This window comes from Bidens hawaiensis, unplaced genomic scaffold (assembly GCF_021521415.1).
Source record: "Bidens hawaiensis isolate Kalapana, Puna unplaced genomic scaffold, B.hawaiensis_p1.1 tig00002423_1, whole genome shotgun sequence".
Lineage (NCBI taxonomy): Eukaryota > Viridiplantae > Streptophyta > Magnoliopsida > Asterales > Asteraceae > Bidens > Bidens hawaiensis.
This window is the reverse complement of record NW_027491133.1, coordinates 781261-801212: the sequence shown is the minus strand read 5'-3', so window position 1 is coordinate 801212 and position 19952 is coordinate 781261. Positions and strand designations below refer to the sequence as shown.

The 19952-nt window shown below is 37.1% G+C and overlaps 2 protein-coding genes across 2 annotated transcripts; both read left to right on the top strand.

The window, feature by feature from the left end:
- The first annotated feature begins 13256 nt into the window (after positions 1–13256).
- Positions 13257–15734, top strand: LOC143619270 (GDSL esterase/lipase At5g41890-like). Its single transcript, XM_077091237.1, has 5 exons — positions 13257–13734; positions 14339–14469; positions 14569–14811; positions 15132–15390; positions 15491–15734. The coding sequence occupies exons 1-5, from the start codon at positions 13506–13508 to the stop codon at positions 15730–15732; spliced, it is 1104 nt and encodes a 367-aa protein (XP_076947352.1). The 5' UTR covers positions 13257–13505; the 3' UTR covers positions 15733–15734.
- A 991-nt stretch (positions 15735–16725) lies between these two features.
- Positions 16726–18845, top strand: LOC143619269 (uncharacterized). Its single transcript, XM_077091236.1, has 2 exons — positions 16726–16872; positions 18582–18845. The coding sequence occupies exons 1-2, from the start codon at positions 16750–16752 to the stop codon at positions 18675–18677; spliced, it is 219 nt and encodes a 72-aa protein (XP_076947351.1). The 5' UTR covers positions 16726–16749; the 3' UTR covers positions 18678–18845.
- The last annotated feature ends 1107 nt before the right edge of the window (positions 18846–19952 follow it).

Below are 19952 nucleotides of genomic sequence, written 5' to 3'. Positions count from 1 at the left end.
ACCTTCAAACTCTTTACTAAACCTTCTATGTGAGTGTTAGTGTGTGTTTTTATAAGAGAGAATCGGATAGAAGTCTTTTCAAGGCACACTCTTCAAATGGCACAAGAGCCACTATTTATAGGCAATCTGGAGTATGAAGCACGGCCCTGTGCTTAGTGGGCACGCCCCCGTGCATTTTTATGACATGTGCCAGATTTGTTTTGTCTTTTCTGAAAGGTGACCACGTTCCCGTGGTTGAGAGGCCCGGCCCCGTGGTTTTTAGTGACATGTGCTAATTCTTTTTGTCTTTTCTGTGTAGACGTCCACAGCCCCGTGGTTGGAAGGCACGACCCCGTGCTTCTGCTTCCAGATTTTGTCTTTTCTTGTGTTTAGAAGCATGGGGGCGTGTTTCTTGAGGCATGGGGGCGTGTTTCTTGTTTTTCTTGTGATTTTTTCTGTTTTTCTTCGTCTTTTCGCTTGTTTCTTCATCTGGGCTTGGTTTCACCTGAAAATATATTTTATTATGATAAGTAGCCTTTTATGCTATGTTATTTGATAGAAATTACAGTTTTTTGAGATTATTTGATGCCCAAAAGATGTATATTTCTATGTACATCAGTATGACCAATAGTTGGTACATGTTTTGTAAATATATCAGAGTTGCGGTTTATTTTAGCGGAATGCTTTGGTTATAATAAAATATTAATTTATTTGAAAACTTATCAGATAATAAATGCCCGAGTGTTTGATTTATAAATTATGTTTAAATCTTGTTTATAATATTTTAATAATTTAAAAATGATACATCTCTACCTTGCGAGTATTTAACTCCATGAATGACTATAATTCCTTGCTACCTGTGCTAATTTGTTTGTAGGGCCAAAATGTGTGACTTGCGATATCAATTACGAAACATGTTATATATTATTGGTCAAGTAAATAATTAAAGACGACGAGGAAACCGGACACGAAACGAGAGCTTCGGGACACACTTTTAGGTTTAACGGGATAAGGCTTCTAGAATATGTCATGTTTTACTATATATAGAGGCTTTATGTGTTTTTGTAAGGTGTTTTCACCGACCCAAGGGGAGCTCACCTTCGGTGAGGTCGGTTCGCGTATTAATATATCAATCTTTTAACCGACAACGAGATCGTTCCTTTATTTGTCGTTATATTATTTATGTTCGGTCGTTTGAATTCACCGCACCCGTCTCGACACAATTATCGAGAGCAAAACCGTTTGGTGGTCGTTTTGGGACCTACAATTGGTATCAGAGCGGGTCGAATATTATGATTCAACTTTGCTCTTGATATTCGGGTTCTATTTCCGCTATTATCCGAACCGAGACGTTAATGATCCGTTGAAGTTTGAAAATAAAGTTTGTAGATCTAGAAACAAAATTGGAAGTAAAGTGGGAAATAAGCGTGTTTGAATCTTCTCCTTGTAGATCATGATGGGATGTCCGGGATCTACAAGTGCCATTTTCGGGCGTTTCGGGAACCGTTCCGCCATACGTCGATAATCCGGCGACTGTTCGTTTCTTCTCCGGCGATGATTTTAGAGATTGTAGAAGTAAAAATCAAACTCCGACGTGAGTGTCGGTTATCTCGAATTTGTTGTGGGAGGTCGGTATTCCGGTGGAAGAATGAAAAAAGCGGTTGTGGTGCCGGAATACAAACTCCTGGAAAAGGTGTTCAGTGAATCGGTGACATGGAAGGGTGGTAAACGGTAGCAATCCATCATGGTGACCAGTGAGTCTGTTTATAGACAATTCAGGCCGAAAAGAGTTTAACAATGGTGATTCTTTTTACGGCTAGGTTTTTCACCATGGGTTCCGGCAGCATCAACGGGTGACGGTGGTGGTGTTATTTGGCGTTTCAGCTGCAACAACGAAGGTGTCTGATGGTTAACAACCGCAGTCGTGGTTGTTAACTAGATATGACCTTTTAGCTTCAGATCTACACTGGATCTGGGCGGCGGTGGCAGCGCACTTTTCCGGCGAAAGGGTGGCTGAATATTATATGAGATAAGTTTAAATGCATGCTAGGTCACGACTCACGTCACAACATTAGCATCTTCTTGGTGGGTTGGTTGGAATATTTGATTATTGGGCTATTTGGGTCATTTTCTTTTAGATTGGATATAGTTTGTTGGGCCAAAACCTCTAAATGGATCAGAAAATTAGAAAAGATACTTTTGGCCAAGTAAGTCATTTATTTGGGTTGACCAAACTGAATAAAGTCAAAATGTGCTCGGGTTTTCCTCATTGTTGGACCGTGTTCAAAGTATGTTATTTCTATGCTATTTTCGAGGCGTTCGAGAGGTTGATGAACTTTGAACAAATTGGATACGAATTTGGACTTAAAGAGGAAATAACAAGCTTTGTTCATTTAATCGTTGTCCCCAGTGGATCATACCTTTAGGGGGTGATTGAATTGGCTTCGAATTTATCGGGTTGATTCGTGAAAATGTGAGACACGGTTCGACGATGTTTTGATATCACAAGACAAGGGGGTGATTGTAGGGCCAAAAAGTGTGACTTGCGATATCAAATTACGAAACCTGTTATATATTATTGGTCAAGTAAATAATTAAAGCCGACGAGGAAACCGGACACGAAACAAGAGCTTCGGGACGCGCGTTTAGCTTCAACGGGATAAGGCTTCTAGAATATGTTATGTTTTACTATATATAGAGGCTTTATGTGTGTTTGTAAGGTGTTTTCATCCACCCAAGGTGAGGTCGGTTCGCATATTAATATATCAATCTTTTAACCGATAACGAGATCGTTCATTTATTTATCTTTATATTAATTATGTTCGGTCGTTTGAATTCACCGCACCCGTCTGACACATTTATCGAGAGCAAAATCGTTCGGTGGTCGTTTTGGGACCTACACTATTTCCCTGAAATGTGGGGAAAATTCGTCAGCGATATGCTGGTGAATCGTTGACTCTAAAAATATTTAAGTTACAGTTACAATACAAATATCGTTTTCTTGTACAAGCTCAGGAGAAAGTATTTCATTCCTGGGATTTGTACCACTTCCCTACACACACAAAAATGTTTCCCGAGCCACATAGCCCTTAATGGAGAACTAGTTATGATTGTTAGCCCGCGGCCACGTAGCCTTTTAGGCTAGACAGTTATGTATGGATCCAGACACATGTATAATTAGTTTGAGTTGCTTTTATTTTTTATTTTATATTATAACGTTTTAGAGATTACGTAATCTCATGTAAACGTTGACTGACCCTTTAAGATTAACAACCCGTTCATCTTATAGAGAATAAATATGTTTTGACTGTTTGTAAAGGTTTAACGTATTCACCTGTGATTGTCTGTTCTGAATGATGTGATCTCGTTTGAAAACCTTTGTGATTGATGATTAACCTATAACAAAATAGGTTTATAAAAATACCCAGATCGTCTCTTGATCCGGCTACAGACCTTTAGCCTGGTTTTAGTAGCTTTAAACCTTGGCTGATCATTTGTTTGAATACAATATCAAGACCTGTAGTCTTTCTGTTTATTTATCAAATCATATGCTGAGTTTCTTCTTTATGAAGAAACGTTTATAATCTGTTTCTTCTTCAAGAAGAAACGTTCATTGACTTCTACCTTTGTATGTAAAATCTTATGTTTTTTAATCACGAAGAAACAATGTTTTAACTATATTCCTTGTGTATAAAATGTTATGTTTCTTAATCGTGAAGAAACTATATTTTGACCATATCCTCATGTATGAAAAGTTCTGTGTTTCTTAACTGTACAGAAACATTACTATAATCCTTTGTCTGTTTAAAGCTTATGTAAATATAATTATGATCAAGGTTTGGGCTACATCCCTGAAAATGGTCTAAGTCATATAATAATAAAATAATGACTTAGGCAGAACCCTACCATACATGGGTATTCAAAGTTTACATGTCTAAGCTTGTACGAGCAGTATTTCTACTCTACGTCACATACTGGGGCTTAAACTGTCGGAATATCGGAGCTTGGCACGCACTACGATAAAACGAGGCTAAGTGTGTGTGAATGAGTTTGTGTTAGTGTGTGAAGAATGAGATGTCATGAACCCCTATTTATAGGCTGATTTTGCAACCCATCGCGATACGGGATGGGTCTTGGTAACCCCGTCCCGTATCGTGACGCCGCAAAATTACCGCGGCCATACCACGTGTTTGCTGAGTCATCATGGTAAATCGCGTATCGCGATGGTATGTTGGACTCAAATTTTCACTTGCGCCCATCGTCCAACGCTCGTGCACTTTCCTGTGCCCGTGCGCGTGCGAGTCGGGTGCTTTGCACCCTCTGCTAGGACTAATGGGTGCATGCTAGGCATAAAATAATATTATTATGTAAACTCCTCTCCTAATAAGAACTTCCAAATCTTACTTACTTTCCGTGTGGGATGAGTTTTATTTTCCTTATTTATACTCATGTGGAATGTTTTTACTTTCTTCCATCCTTTCATGTGGGATGAATTTTCCTTTTCCATATCCTTAACATAGGTTGAACTTATTCATAGAATATTTTTATTTTCTTATGAAATAATTTTTTTATTTCATTATTTAGATTTTCTTATTTATTATTTTGGAGAATAATTTTGATCCTTCAACTTTACTAAGTTGTCAAATTTGGATCGAAATTTTAGAGATGTTACAATCTAACCTACGACAAAATCTCAAAACCACCACTCGCTATGATCCTTCCGCTTATCACACTTCTATTAACTCTTTTGACCTCGTTGAACCATCCTCTTTTACGGTCGCTAACAAATTACCAGAGTGGCGCAAGGCCATGGCCGAAGAGTTTGATGCTCTTGTTCGGAATGAGACGTGGTCTCTTGTACCTTATGTTAAAAATACTAATGTTATTGATTCAAAGTGGGTTTACAAGATAAAAAAGGATGAAAATGGGAAGGTCCCTCGCTACAAGGCGAGGCTTGTTGCCAAAGGTCTTAACCACAAACCTGGTGTTGATTTCCAGGAAACATATAGTCCCGTCATCAAAGCCACTACAATTCGAGTACTTTTGTCTCTCGTGGTCACAAACCAATGGTCTCTTCGACAGTTGGACGTTCAAAATGCGTTTCTTCATGGTGATTTAAAAGAAACTGTTTATTTATGCCAGCCATCGGCTTTTGTTGACAAATCCAACTCTGACCATGTTTGCATGTTACATAAGTCGTTATATGGCCTCAAACAGGCACCGAGAGCATGGTTCGAATGTCTCTCCCAAACTTTGCATCATCTTTTTACTGGCTCCAAAACTGACACTTCTTTATTTATTTTAAAGGATCGAGGCACCCTGGTGTATGTCTCGGTACACGTCGATGGCATCATCATTACCGGGAATAATATTGTGGCAATTAATAATGTCACTGAAAAATTGGGCACCTCCTTTGCAGTCAAAGATTTGGAGAATTTGAATTATTTTTTGGGCATTGAAATTGTTTCTCATGGCAAAAACCTAATTCTGTCTCAACGCAAATACATCTTTGAGTTGATTAATAAGGCTGGCTTATTTGATTGAAAAAGTGTGTCCTCTCCAATATTTGAAAGCATATTCTTATGCGGATTGGGCCGACTGTCCAGATGACCGTCGGTCCACCGGGGGGGGGGGGGTGTACCTAGGCTCAAATCTTGTTTCGTGAAATGAGTAGTTCACAAGTACTTACTCACCTTCTTGCTGATCCTATAAAATACCGCCGAATGGTAGGTGCTCTTCAATATGTCTCCTTATCAAGACCTGACATATCCTTTGTTGTCAACAAGGTTTGTCAGTTTATGCAGACTCCCACTGAAAATCGTTGGTCGACTGTTAAACGGATTCCCAAAGGTGCTTTTCATTTTGTTTTTTTTATTCACCATGATTCTGGTTCTACTATTCAAGCTTTCACCGATGTTCACCGGCGCACAACTTTGAAAGCATATTCTATTCTTCTGCGGATTGGGCCGACTGTCCAAATGACCGTTGGTCCACCGGGGGGGGGGGGGTTCTGTATACCTAGGCTCAAATATTGTTTCGTGAAATGCTAGAAAACTATGCATGATTTCTTGGTCTTCCACTGAATCTGAGTATAAAGCTCTCGCTGACACTGTATCCGAAATCACCTGGCTCGAGGCACTTTTAAAGGAGCTTGGTATTATCTCAAAAGTTTCACCTACACTTTGGTGTGATAACTTAGGTGCAACATATCTCTCTGCAAATCCCGTGTTTCATGATCACACAAAATATGTTGAAGTTAACTATCATTTTGTTCGTGAACTAGTGGCTAAAGGAAAATAAAAAGTTCGGTTTATATATACACACAACCAGATTGCTGATGTGTTTGCAAAGCCTCTATCGACTCAACGGTTCCTATTGTTACGATCCAAGTTGCGAGTTGTTCCCCGCCCTCAACTTGCTGGGGGATGATAAACAATACATTAGAGAGTATTTTATATTTATTAATACTTGGGGTACTTAGTTGTAATATTCTATCCTATATATTATGATCTTGTAATTAATATTCATTGAATCAATAATACGTATTATCATGTGTGGTTTATTACGGGCCAACATGATCATCGATCCTAGTAGTTTGGGCCCAATCATGTGGGTTGGGCCTCAAGACATGAGTTTCTTATCAATTCTCCATTCAAGTGTATGGTCTAGCACTATTAACTGCTAAGATGTGTAAAATGATTTCCTATGTGGTGTTGATGATTTGATTTTTGTTTTAAGAAGATGTTAGCCGTATAAACTAGAACCAATAATGAAGGTATAAAGTCTTGGTCTACTATATATGTATGTGTAATTGTGTGTGAGAGAAGAAATATAGAGAAAGATAGGTTTGTTGAGTTGTGTTAACATAACAGTCGGCTTGGGCTTTTTGCAACCCTACCCCACCCCATGCACCCTCTTCTTTCTCACCCCTTTATTTATCATCTCTATCTCTCCTTCCACTCTCACCATTTTCATTTTATATATATACACTCTCATCAAGGTCAAGAGAAAAAGAAGCTATATATGTATATCTTTTGAGGGGAATGTTGTTTGGCTCGAGATCATTAGAAACCATACATGGATCTCTCTCTCTCTCTATATTATTATAGATGGTATAATAATATATAGAAAGAGTTGATCATATATTGGATCTGGTGTACTCGGACCAGGCTTCATTCCCCCCAATTGTTGCTTCCTTTCTTCACAAACTTTCAATCTTTCTTGCATAATAAAGATCCGATCTTTGAGGTGGGTTAATCTTTATTCTTAACTCCAACAGTTTTTAGCTTCTTTTTATGATTTTTAGCTATAAATTAGGTCAACTGATGAGTACAGATATATAAAGGACAAGTCTTGCAAATAACCAGAAAACTATAGATCCGAAACGAAGCAGTTGATCGTAACAATTTGTCTTTGTGTTTGTGATTTCCATCATCATGGCTTCAAGTTAAAGATTCGTGTGTATGTTTATGCTATTTCTTCTTTTTACAATTTTAATGCATGTATTTTACTTGAACTTTCAACTCCTTCATCATTACCTTATGATTAACATCATGATGAAACCGTTTTTTTTTTTTTTTTTTTTTTTCTGTTTTGTGTTTTATTTTCAAATCTAGGGTTTTTATGTTTTGAAACTTCATTTTTTTACTCTTTTTTTTTTTTTTTTTTTTTTTTTTTTTTTTTTTTTGCTTTTCATGGTATTTAGATTTGTAACTCTTTGAGATCTGATTTACTATATATTTAAATTTTAATGGGCTAAATAAATACACACACCTCAGCAATCAGCATCTACCTTCACATGCAAATGTACGTTGAACCACAATATTGAAATCACTTACATGGGATTTGTTGATCACCAGGTACAAGTAACTTGCTTAAATCATTTTATTTATGTAAGTACTAGATTAGTTATCATATATAGTTTCTTTTGTGCCAATGATCTCGGCCCAGCTGGTTGAGATGAGACACCAAAGATTTTAATTAAAAAATGGAAGGTTTTGAGTTTAAGTCCCATTTGTGACAAAAATAAGGGTTTTCAAGTTGGTCACCTATGGTGGGTAATTTAATTCCAAAGGATGAAAAGAATATCATGTGGGTCAATGGCTCGTTAATGATCCAAATTTATACAAAGGATGAAAAGATTATCATGTAGGTCAATGGCTAGTTAATGATCCAGATTACTATTAAATATAATATCTTTTTAATAAGTTACTAAGATTGTGTGTTTTTAGTCATATCATGTAAAGGTTGTGACTTTATTAGGCTGAGGGGTGTGGGGGGCGCGAGAGGGGGCGCGAGTGGGGGCGCCAGCCAATAATATTGTGACGTGTGGCAGAGAGAGAAACTTGATAAGATGGGTGTTGGTTGTGGTGCTCGTGCCCCGGGACAAGGTGTGGAGGGGCGCGAGAGGGGGCGCGAGCGGTATTTTTTTTATTTTTTTATAAATGTATTAAAAAAACGTATTATTAAAAAAACTCATAAATTATTTAAAAAAACACACATTAATTAAAAAAACACATTAATATCTAAAAAAAAATTAAAGTACTAAAAAAAAACATTATTCTTATTCTTCGGCTTGGTCTTCTTCGATCAACCTCTTCCGGATACGTTCCTTTTGTTTTTCCATCAGCATTTGGTCGACCGGATTTAGGTTACTGAAGTCTCTTGTAAGGAATTCCAAATCTCTCATTCTTTTTTTTTCCTTTTTGTCATTAGAGACCACCTCCATGGTTTTGTTGAATTTATTGAGGGATTCAACAAGATCGTTGATGTTTACGGCTTCCCCCTCAGCCGGTTTTTTGCCCCTGGCGTCCCTTCCCAATGGCCGCCTCCTCGGTGGTGAAGACGTTTCCTCCCCCGCAACGTTTAGGTCGAATCCAACCCGGCAATCCGACCCGGCGGAAGTGCTATACGCTCCAGACGAACTAGTTTTAGTCCGTTTCGGCCCTACATACGAAATTGTATGTTATATTGTTGTTGGTTTGTGTTTGATATAGGTTATATAGAGAAAAAAAAAATTTTTTTTTTAATAAAAAACGAGCCCAACGGCTCTATTCACGCAACCCAAGAACCCTTCACGCCGCTAGCCCATCCGCGCCTGCCTCTTTTTCCGCGCTCGCGCCCCTCTCGCGCCCCTCTCGCACCTCGGTGGTGTGGTGCTCGCGCCCCGGGGCGCGAGCGGAAGGGCTTTCGCGCCCCTTCTCGCGCTCCGCACCCCTCAGCCTTAGGTGCAATTAGTTAATGCTAGTAGTTTTACTATTATGAGTTAATAATAGTATGTGTGAAGTGAATGGAAACCTCAAAGAAGCATTGAATGGTGATGAATAGGTGGTAGCTGTGTCATGAAGAAATCTAATATTATGAGTTGTCATTTACTAGACCACTAGTAGCCGGCCTAGTTGATAATGTGAAAATGATGCAAACATTTTGTTTCATTTTCCTATTTTTCGTTGAATTATTTCTCTTATTATGTTGGCCTCACAGGCGTAGTAGTCCTTTGATTGATTTGATCGGTTTAATTTGTCCTTACTTAACTCTATTCATCAACAGTTTCTTGATAAATGGTTATTGTTCTTTGTATCTTGATTAATGATGCCATGGGAGCTCATGCATGTTAATTTCAAAATTTAAAACCCATTAGACAATCTCCATCACATGTCCTAATTGGGGCATAAGCAGTGGCGAAGCTTGGACTGATGCACCCGGAGGGCCGAGCTCAAAATGTATACAAAATTTCACAAACGAGGGGTGGCCGGGCACAAATTTTCGGCTGAAAAAGGCTAAACTTACACTATGTATAAAAATTTTCGGGCAAAAATGGATAAATTTATACTACTGCGCAAAAAAACAGGGGGGCCGAGGCCACCCCGGACCTCAATGAAGCTTCGCTCTTGGGGGCATGCGTGTCAACCGCTCGTCCAATGGACGGAGTTGGAGCTCTTTGCCCTTAGGACTATGTCGTTGTACAAAACGCTTGAATGGAAATGTTTTGTGACGTGGGAGGAGATAGAGTTGGTCGTGCTGATATGGGCGTAAGTGCGTAACTTCAATCTGATAGCATTACTTACGATTGGTCTTATTTTCTTTGAACCCTAGAAATATTTATTGATTAATATAATTGTTTTTTAATGACACACATACACTAATAAATTTACATCACTTTGTCTATAATGAAACTTCTCATGATCACTTATCATCACTTGCAAGGGATATAATTCCAACACTGTTTGATATAAATATAACTAACATGCATTTTGATGATTTATGATTTATAATTGTATATATGTTTTCTTTTGTTGAGAAACAAGAAGTGAAAGAGAGCTGTCAAGTATGAAGTACCCTCATCTGTGAGTCAGACTACAGGAGCTTGTAATGTCAAACGTGTCATGAATTCTTGAAGCTGTGGGTCTGCCATCATTTTTACATCATTCAGTAGTACTAGTATCATTTAATGTTAATTTTAAAAAATGAACAAGATTTGATGCACGAGATACAAGTGGTGCTAGCTTTTATTTAGCATTGACTCACTTGGTCAGAGTGTAGTCAACATCTGGCATCTAGGGGCTATGGATTCTGTTTCTAAACCTGGCTACTCGTCCTTAATTGATTGAACAATCATGTTTCTTTCCTTCCGTTACTTCTTTTTCATTTTCATATAATTATTCAACTTCTTCAATTGGTTGAATTTACTGTATAAAAATTCTATAATCTGCTTGTACAAAACATAAAAGATAACCAGAAAGCAAAAAATGAATAATGTTACATAAATTTCTTTTATATCACATTCAAACATGAGACTAAAATCACGATGTGACAATTTAGTAATTAACTGAAATATTACATACGATTTAATTACATAAAATAAATAAAATACACAGCTTCTGTGTCATAATCAAGTTGAACATTAAATGTAATATTGACTACGTGACATAGAAGAATATACGGGTGGTGGTGACGTAAATAAGTGAAACAGTCATAGTATAGTGTATACTCTTTGATATACACAACTCGCGCGCTAACCTTGTAATATTTAAGTTTGTGTATTGATGATTACTCCACAGGTGTTTCTGATAACATGTTAGTGCATATGTTAATTAATGGTTACACTACATTTGTTATTGATGAAACTTTAGTGTATGTATTGATAAATACGCTACATGAGTTCCTTGTGATGCTTTAGTGTATGCACCGGATATTACACTATTATTCATGATAGTTTAATGGTACACATTTTCTGTATATATGCAGTTCATGCATATATGCATGATTACTTGACATAAGTTATTAGTATGGTATCCTCTCTTATAAATGTGAGGTGATGGGTTCAAATCTTTGTTAATGTAAGGTTTAGGAGATTTTAAGGTAGAAAAATTTCTTGATAAAAAGAGTGCAGGTTAACTATAGATATATAAATGTTGATGTGCTCCATGATTGTATCTGCTTGTGAGTTATAAAGAAGCTGATCGATGTGCTAATGTGCCGAAGTGTTGGGCTACTGCTTATAAAGTGAATGTGCTTTTCTTGAAGGACTAATCTAAAGTATGATTAAACTGGAGGGTGTGGAGTGTGAATGTGCTTCTTCTTGAAGGACTAACTAAAATATTATTAAACTGGAGGGGGTAGAGTGTAAATGTGCTACGTAATTAAACCATCATTCTACTCACTTCTTCTATCCGAATCAAAGCCCCCTCAAGTGTTGTTTCAATATGTGATCATCGAACACGAACTTTGGTTTGATATCGGGGCCTTTTCTTGGGTTTAATCAGGAAAATTCGAGAGGGCTGTGTTGGTGGTGGTGGTGGGCATTGTCAATGATGATGGTGGTAGCCTGAAGGTATACTTTACCAAGGCGACGAGGAAATGATAGACTTGTAAATCCTTATACTCTAGATGAAAATAAAACAACCTTTTAGATGAAAGTATCCTTAGGGACGACTTTAACGGTTTACTCTTTATATAAATATATATGTGAAGAGGTAGGTCCCAGCAGAGCCCAGTTGGACCCGCAAGACTCACCTCAAAGAGGGACGTCTGCGCAGTTGAACCCGCAAGACTCACCTTCAAGAGGGACGTCTGCGCAAAGGGTAAACTCGCAAGACTCACCTTGAAGAGAGATGTCTGCGCAGAAACCAACTGGATCCGCAGGACCCACCATGCTCAGAGACGTGACGTCCTTACGCGCAGTACGCAAGCTGTTCCCGCAGGAAAAGCCTCCCAATGGTCGACGTACTCCGCCTGTTCCCGCAGCAACGGATACTAGCCATCAGGGAAGGCTACCCGCGCAGCAAGGCTACACGCACAAGGCACTAAACTCTTAAATAATTCAGTAATGTCACCTGAAGAAGGAGTGAGCAAGCCGGGAACACTCCCGCACAAAGCCGGGAAAACTCCCGCCCAAATGAGCCAGTTCGTACGATACTGGAGGATCTTTTGTACGGTACCTGACGAGGTATGGACAAAAGATCTGGCCAAAGATACGACAGCTCACTGACAACAGTACAACGAGCAGCATGCTCTTGTACCTAATGTCACTATTAGCCGCTGCCTACTCACCAACCCCTGTCATACCACGTGCATAGCCTGCAGTTGGTGGAAAAGGAATAGTACACAGCCGGCCTGGTCACTATCAGCCGCTGCCTACCCACCAACTACCAGCATGGCACGTGCGTAGCCCACAGTTGGTAGAACAGGAATACTATTTAGCCGGCTGTACCTGCTTGGAAACCTACCTTCGGCTATAAATACTCCAACACCTTGGAATGGTATTATCATCTTATCTCATATCTTATATCTTGATATATTACCTGATATCTGCTCTAGTCATTCTCTTAATATACACTTATATTCAAGAGCAATCTAGTCTGATTCTCACGCCAGAGGGTGGTCACAAGGAGGTACCCCCCCCTTCTCAGTGACGAGCTCACGGTGTCTGTTTTGCAGGTCATCAGAAGAACCATCTTTGCCGGATCTAACCCCTCGTGGGAAACGTCTATTTAACCCCCAGATTATCCGTAATCTGCCCGGGGTCACTTAGTGTTTCTTCAATATGATACATATATTTAAGTTTGTATAGATAGATATATATCAAATTATCCTTTGTAAAACAACCTAGCTATTTTACCAACTGAAGGTATTCATTTATTTCATATTTACCGTGAATCCGTCATCTTGGATGGTGGGTACGTGATTCAATACAAATGACATGTGCATGGACCAATTCATTTAGACATGTTCAAGTATCTTTTCCTTCGGATATGGTTGTCATGCACCATATTGATTTCATATTTACCGTGAATCCGTCATCTTGGATGGTGGGTACGTGATTCAATACAAATGACATGTGCATGGACCAATTCATTTAGACTTGTTCAAGTATCTTTTCCTTCGGATATGGTTGTCATGCACCATGTATGCTGTCCTAAACTTACTACTACTACTACCCTCAAATTCAATATATCACCAAACATATATACCTTTATAAATTAGCTACTTTATCTCTTCTATAGCGCAGTAAAATCAAAACCGAAATGGGCACACACTCGTTGTTTTTCATTATTTTGTGCTTGCTTCATGTTTCATGTTGTGTTTCCTTCACTAACTTTGCATTTGGGGACTCGATTGTCGATGCTGGAAACAATAATTACTTGCCAAGTCTCTCGAAGGCCGACTACTCTCCTTATGGCATCGATTTTACACCGTCTGGTGGAAAGCCCACCGGAAGATACACAAATGGTTTCACCATCGTTGACCTTGTTGGTACTAAACCATCTACTTTCGTTTCCTTTAGGTTTACCATCTTGTAAGTAGTTGTGAGATTTGTGTTTCATGAGTAAATATTTGATTATTAATAATCCGTTTAGGATAATTATCAAATATTATAACATAACTAGTTATCTAAACACAACGCTTTCCTTGTGACATATATTTATCATTTTTTGGTTATGTAATTGATCATTCATTAAAAAAAATATTATTTTTAAACAACTAACTCACACATGCAATATTCCTTTTACTAAATATACCTTTTAACTCATACACCCATATTTAAAATACTCTTAAATCTACATTTTTATTAATTTACTGCTAAACTAGAATTCTCAATCATTAGAATGACACTTAGTTTACACTCCTTGATACCATTAAGGTACCTAAGAATGTTGTTTCTGGTGTGTTTTTAAAGGTATATAGGTCTTGTCGTACATATGTAAACCAGTAAATGATTGTTGATGATGTATTAGATGACTAGAGATGTTTGTAAAGGTAACTTATATGTATGGTATATGCTCTAGCTATAAAACATTGATATTAAAAAATCGTGTATAAATGAATAACTCGCTTTATGATTATGATTTCATATTAGCGCAAGCATTGGGTGCCAAAACACTGTCTCCACCGTCTCTAGCTGCTAATGCAGCATCACATGCGACTCGAGGTGGCATAAACTACGCGTCTGGAGCTTCTGGTATACTAGATGGAACTGGTAGCCTCTTTGTATGTGAACTCAATAACAAATTCTTGAATATTCTTCTAATCATGCAACAAGATAAGATTATATTTGTGTTTTGAAATAAAAAACCTTAACTTGTGCAGGTTGGACGTCTTCCTTTAAGAACACAAATCGATAATTTTGAGGCAAGTAGAGCTGAAATGGTGAGGAAGATGGGAGAAAACGGTACACTAGATCACTTAAAGAATTCGATCTTCTCGTTAACGATTGGATCAAATGATATTATAACCTACTTCCTACCAAATCTTCCTTTTGTTGGCAACTATGATGGTTCGCCTACAACTTTACAAGACATCATGGTCTCAAATATGACTTTACATCTCAAGGTACATTTTTCTTTTATCTTTTTAGTAAGATTCTACATGAATGTGATCAATACTATAACAAATGGACCTTTTCAGCGGCTAAAACCCGTGACGGTATTAACTGTGGCTCAACTTACCTGTCCCTAATCTTGCGACAGAAATATTCGCTCTGTAATTTTGCAATATTAAAAAAAGACTTTTTTTAAGGGTATCCACACTTTACAATGTTTTATAAAGGGCGTCGTCATTGCAAATGACGACCTCTTGAAAAGATCGTTACTTTCAATGGCTCGTGGTATATAATCACAATTTCTTTACATTAACCTTTTGTCTTGGCGAAGCGTTTGCATAAACTAGGGGCTCGGAAGATCGTTGTAGTAGACATAGGGCCTCTCGGTTGCATACCCTTTGTTCGGTCTATACACTTCCTTCCGGTGGGAAAATGCCACGAAGAAATGAACATGTTGATCCGGGGATACAATCAAAAGTTACGTACCGCAGTACACAACTTAAATCATGAGATGGGTTCAGGTTCAGTTTTTGTCTACGCAAATTCATACGACGTCATTAATGGGATGTTACAAAACTACACCGACTATGGTATACTATTAATCGTATATATATCTAACCATGATAATTATATAGCTTCTGCAGTACAATTATGTATTTATGTTATTAACTCAAGTTAATTATTGTGCAGGATTTGAGAATGTGAATGATCCTTGTTGTGGAGAATTCTTTCCACTATCTTTTTGCTTACGAATAGGCGATGAGGATGAAATTAGCACGAACATTTGCGACGATCGATCAAAGTATTTGTTCTGGGATGCATATCACCCTGGACAAGCAGCGAATTTCATCATAGCACAACATATGTTAAATGGCGATGAAAACATATGTTCTCCTCTAAATGTTCGCCAGCTTCACAATTACAAGGTTTAAGCAAGTGTGTGATGCTGGATTCTTGAGTGATGTTTGGAGTAGTAGGTCATATGTGACTTGAGATGTTTAATTTGGACTTTTGTGTAGCTACGTATTCATGTTCATTAGAACAATTCATGTGATTCATTTTCGGCTCATCATTTTGCCAAGTTAAATGTGATCTACTATGATTAGTTGTGAGTTGTGACGAAAGAGAATATGAAGAAATGGTAGATAGCAGCTATTGTTGTGTTTACAACAAAAAAATCAGTTTAACTTATTTAAACAAAAAACAAACACAAATAAACATTAATTAGATAACAAGATTAAACCAGGTCGTGTCTCAATCCTTTTGGGCTCAAAACTTTTAGTATAATTGAAGCCCTTTTCATAAGAAAACTATTCGGTTTCGGCCATGTGACTCTTTTGTCATCTATGCGTATGTATAGTTGTAGACTACAAACTTGTATGTAATTTGTTACTTTTTAGAATTTGGGGGTCTTAGAGATCAAGTGGGGACCTAAATCCATTGCTTTATTTCACTTCCCGTTGAGCCACTCCTGATTAAACTAAAAGAAAACTTACAAGTTACGAGTTGTAAGCGGCTTGAGCATGCAAAGTTGCAAATGGTGGTCGGTGGTCAGCATGCATACTATGATCTAGCAACATGCTGAGGTTCACTCATTCGACCTTTAAAAATCAAAAAGAGTGACAAAACAAGATATATATGAAATTATCTAATTTACGACTAACTTGATATTTCTAGTTGTAAACCTGCAAGCCTTTAAAACGTAATCCCTTTTACACGGTCTTTAATCTAAATAAATAAAAATAAATGCCCGTTTAAAATATCGTGTTTTCAAATTCTTAATTTCTTTACTAGAATACAGATTCCACATGGGCTGGGCTCTTTTATGGTATATATGGGCCAGTAACTGTTATACTTAAAAAAAGCCCATATATTAAATAAGTTATTAACTTAATATTCATTTTGTTCGGTTTTCTTTTCACAGTCTAATAATAATAATCGGAGAAGTGATGGGATACGCACTCAGGCTGCGGTTGGCTTCGTTCTTCGCCGGCGCTGCGGTGGCGTCGGCCGGCGGATTTTATTACCTTCACAAAGATTATAAAGTTGCTCATCAATCCATGTCTCAACAGGTATTATTATTGCCTCTTAAAACCTTAAGCTCAAAACCCTAGGTAGCTTATTAGTGAATATCACTACCGATATCAATATTTTAAGTCTTAATTCTCAATTTTTATTGTTTAATGTGTTTTAAGTCTTAATAATCAGTTCCTACTTGCTGCAATTGTTAGTGTTTTGCAAGCTTGAAAAGGTTAATTTGTTAATGGTAGGATAGTATATTAAAATTAGTTGTGTTAGTTTGCTATAATTCTCCATGAGATTAAAATATCCGATATTTTTCCGCATTAACTGCATTGGCGAGAGACACTTGATGTACTGCATCATGCCTTAGATTACATCTTTGAAAAGTATGGGGAGTTGGGGATAACATTGTATTAGGTTAAATAAATATTATTGTTTTGTTCCGAGTGACTATGCAAGACATCAAATTTGTACGGATTCAAGTTCCCCTATAAACATAGTGTGTTTAGCTGCACCGATGATTGAGTAAGAAATAGAGACTTTTCTTGAATTTGAAAAGTTTACGTCATTTACAGTAAAATTTAACATCAAATAAGATCTTTGGTGAAGTAGAATAACAAAGATCTCGCAAGCTTCATAGCGTTACAAGAGGTTTGTTACTGGTTTTCTAAGAATTTGTTAATTTTGGTTGTATTCTATGCAGTCGATATCGCCGATATATCAGTGATATATCGGTTATAGGTCCCTTGGCGATATATAAATCAAAATATCGGTTCAGAATATCAGTACCGATAATATCAACGATATTGACCGATATTGGACTAATATTTGATCGATATATCACTGGTATTCACGATATCAGTGTTTTAAGTCTTAATGATCAACTTTTAGTGCTCAATGTTATTGTTTTAAGTGTTTTTCATTCTTTGACTGCTCTGCTCCCCTAAAAAAATGGAGAGACTTGTTCTTGCTCTTCCAATTCAGGAAGACTATCAATTCTTACTTGCTACGATTGTTAGTGTTTTGCAATTTGCATAAGGTTAATTTGTTAATGGTAGGAGACTATACTGAATTATTAGTGTTAAATTGCTATATATATGAATTTTACATGATATTAAAATTACCGATATCCCACCGATATCTCACTGCGATAACCGATATCTCAGATATCGGTCCTTGACCGATATCCGATATTTTTCCGCATTAACTGCTTAGGTTGTATTATGATGATTTTGTTGGGGTTTGACTTCTGAAGTAACTCTTGGTAAAGCTGTAGGTGTATTTCTGAGTGGCATATATAGAATGATATTTGATATACACGTATACGAGTCAACTGCTTAGTCTTGATTGCAGTTAACTGGCATGGGTTAAGACATGGCCTATCTGGCATTATATTTTATAAGTTTAGGTAACTATTTTCTTGACTTTTTAAGCATTTGTGAATTGTGATATTCAAGTTGTACAACTTTATAGAGTTATAGAGGCGTCTCTGCGAGAGATGTAAAAAACGAAAGTATCTTGTTGATATAGACATGTAAGTTAAGAATTCTGGTTGTGCATAAAGCTTATTTGGTAATACATGTTGCCTTGGTTTTCGTGTGGGAGGTTGTGTGTGTTTATCAGATCTGCAGCTGAGACTTTCTATTTTTCTTATATATTTTAAATAATGATAATGGTATTGACTAAATAAACTCATTCTCATTTAACTGGTGATTGGTTTGAAGTTCTAACAAGCTATTGGCTATCCTTGGTCGTGTAGATGAGCAACCTTTATAAATCTCTAGATGGGCGCATATCTTCATTGGAAAATCTGAATCAAGTTGAATCATTGAAGCCGGTTGAAAGTGCAGAATAAGGAAGCCCCTTAAACATCTGTTACTTGCAATGTTATTCAACTTTGTACCATGTTTTAAGTTACATTTTAGTTTCCTTTTTTATGTTTGTGGAATGGTGAATTAGGCGAGCTGTTTTTGTTTTTTATTTCCTTTTATCCAATAAACATTTTTGACTAAATGTTTGTTTTGTTTGTTTTATCAACATTTCCCACAAAGTCCTTGCTGAATGGAGTCATACTTTTACCTGGATGTGTTTTATGTTTTTCTTCGTTTGACATGTTTTACCAGGATGAGTTTTATGTTTTTCTTCACTGGACATTTTTTTATGTGATTTCATCAATTTGTTCAAGCTTAATGAAACAATAAGACCACCTCCAGTGGGTGTGCTTAGTAGATGTGGCAAAATTTTGGAAAAAAATGTGTTGGTGGAGGCCGGCATTTACAGGTTATGCACGTGACATGTGTTGCGTTTAAGCTATTGTGAGAGGAAAGACGAAAGAAATGGAAGAGAAAGGATGAGAGGAGGAGAAAGGAGATGAAATAAAATGCTGGGCAAGTTGAATTAGTTGGTGATTCCATTCTGAAATCGAGTTTTTGAATTGTTTTTAATTAATTTATGAAAAAAAAGGTTGGCGAAGCAACTTTAGTTTGTTTGCTTTCTGTTTCTATGTAAAAAGGTATTCACAGATTAACATGAAACACTGAAAACTAACTATAGTAGAAAACACATTTCATATTTATATTTTTGGACTTAACTTGTAACCAATAAATATCCTAATAATAATTGTTCCCAAACTATTAACTAGTCCTCGGCCTAACTTTTCTTGAAGCGACCCCATTCTTAGTTATTTTCGCAATCCACGTGTGCATTCGAAATGGTATGGAAGTTCAAGTGGCTTTAACTCCTAACCAGCATCGATCAATTCTGAATCCTTGATTAGTTTTGATCGTATATGTTCAAGTAATAATTAATTAAATAAAAATAAATAATTAATGTGTCTTTTGCACCGATATGACGTAATCAGCCGAGCATATCCTCTTATCGTGTGGTTTTGCCTCTGTCATTTGGCAAGCTATAAGTAACTGGTGCAAATAAAAGTCTCGCCCATTTATACTTTTTATCTCAAAGATCTTCTAAATTTTCGTGGGACTCCGAATATGAACCCATCTAGGAGAATGATAATACACGCGGTGACTCTCACTATTAGTTGTTGCACAAATATGGAAAGCTAGAAATGAAGCGATTTTCAATCATAGAAGACCTATTTCAACCGTATTGCCGAAGACATAAAGAA

What these genes read in the sequence shown, in the direction of transcription:
- LOC143619270 (XM_077091237.1), top strand. Translation starts at nt 13,506, where the DNA reads ATGGGCACACACTCGTTGTTTTTCATTATTTTGTGCTTGCTTCATGTT. An exon ending in ATGGAACTGGTAGCCTCTTT is followed by an intron (nt 14,470 to 14,568) that starts GTATGTGAACTC and finishes TAACTTGTGCAG; the next exon opens with GTTGGACGTCTTCCTTTAAG. An exon ending in ATATGACTTTACATCTCAAG is followed by an intron (nt 14,812 to 15,131) that starts GTACATTTTTCT and finishes GTCTTGGCGAAG; the next exon opens with CGTTTGCATAAACTAGGGGC.
- LOC143619269 (XM_077091236.1), top strand. Translation starts at nt 16,750, where the DNA reads ATGGGATACGCACTCAGGCTGCGGTTGGCTTCGTTCTTCGCCGGCGCT. An exon ending in ATCAATCCATGTCTCAACAG is followed by an intron (nt 16,873 to 18,581) that starts GTATTATTATTG and finishes TTGGTCGTGTAG; the next exon opens with ATGAGCAACCTTTATAAATC.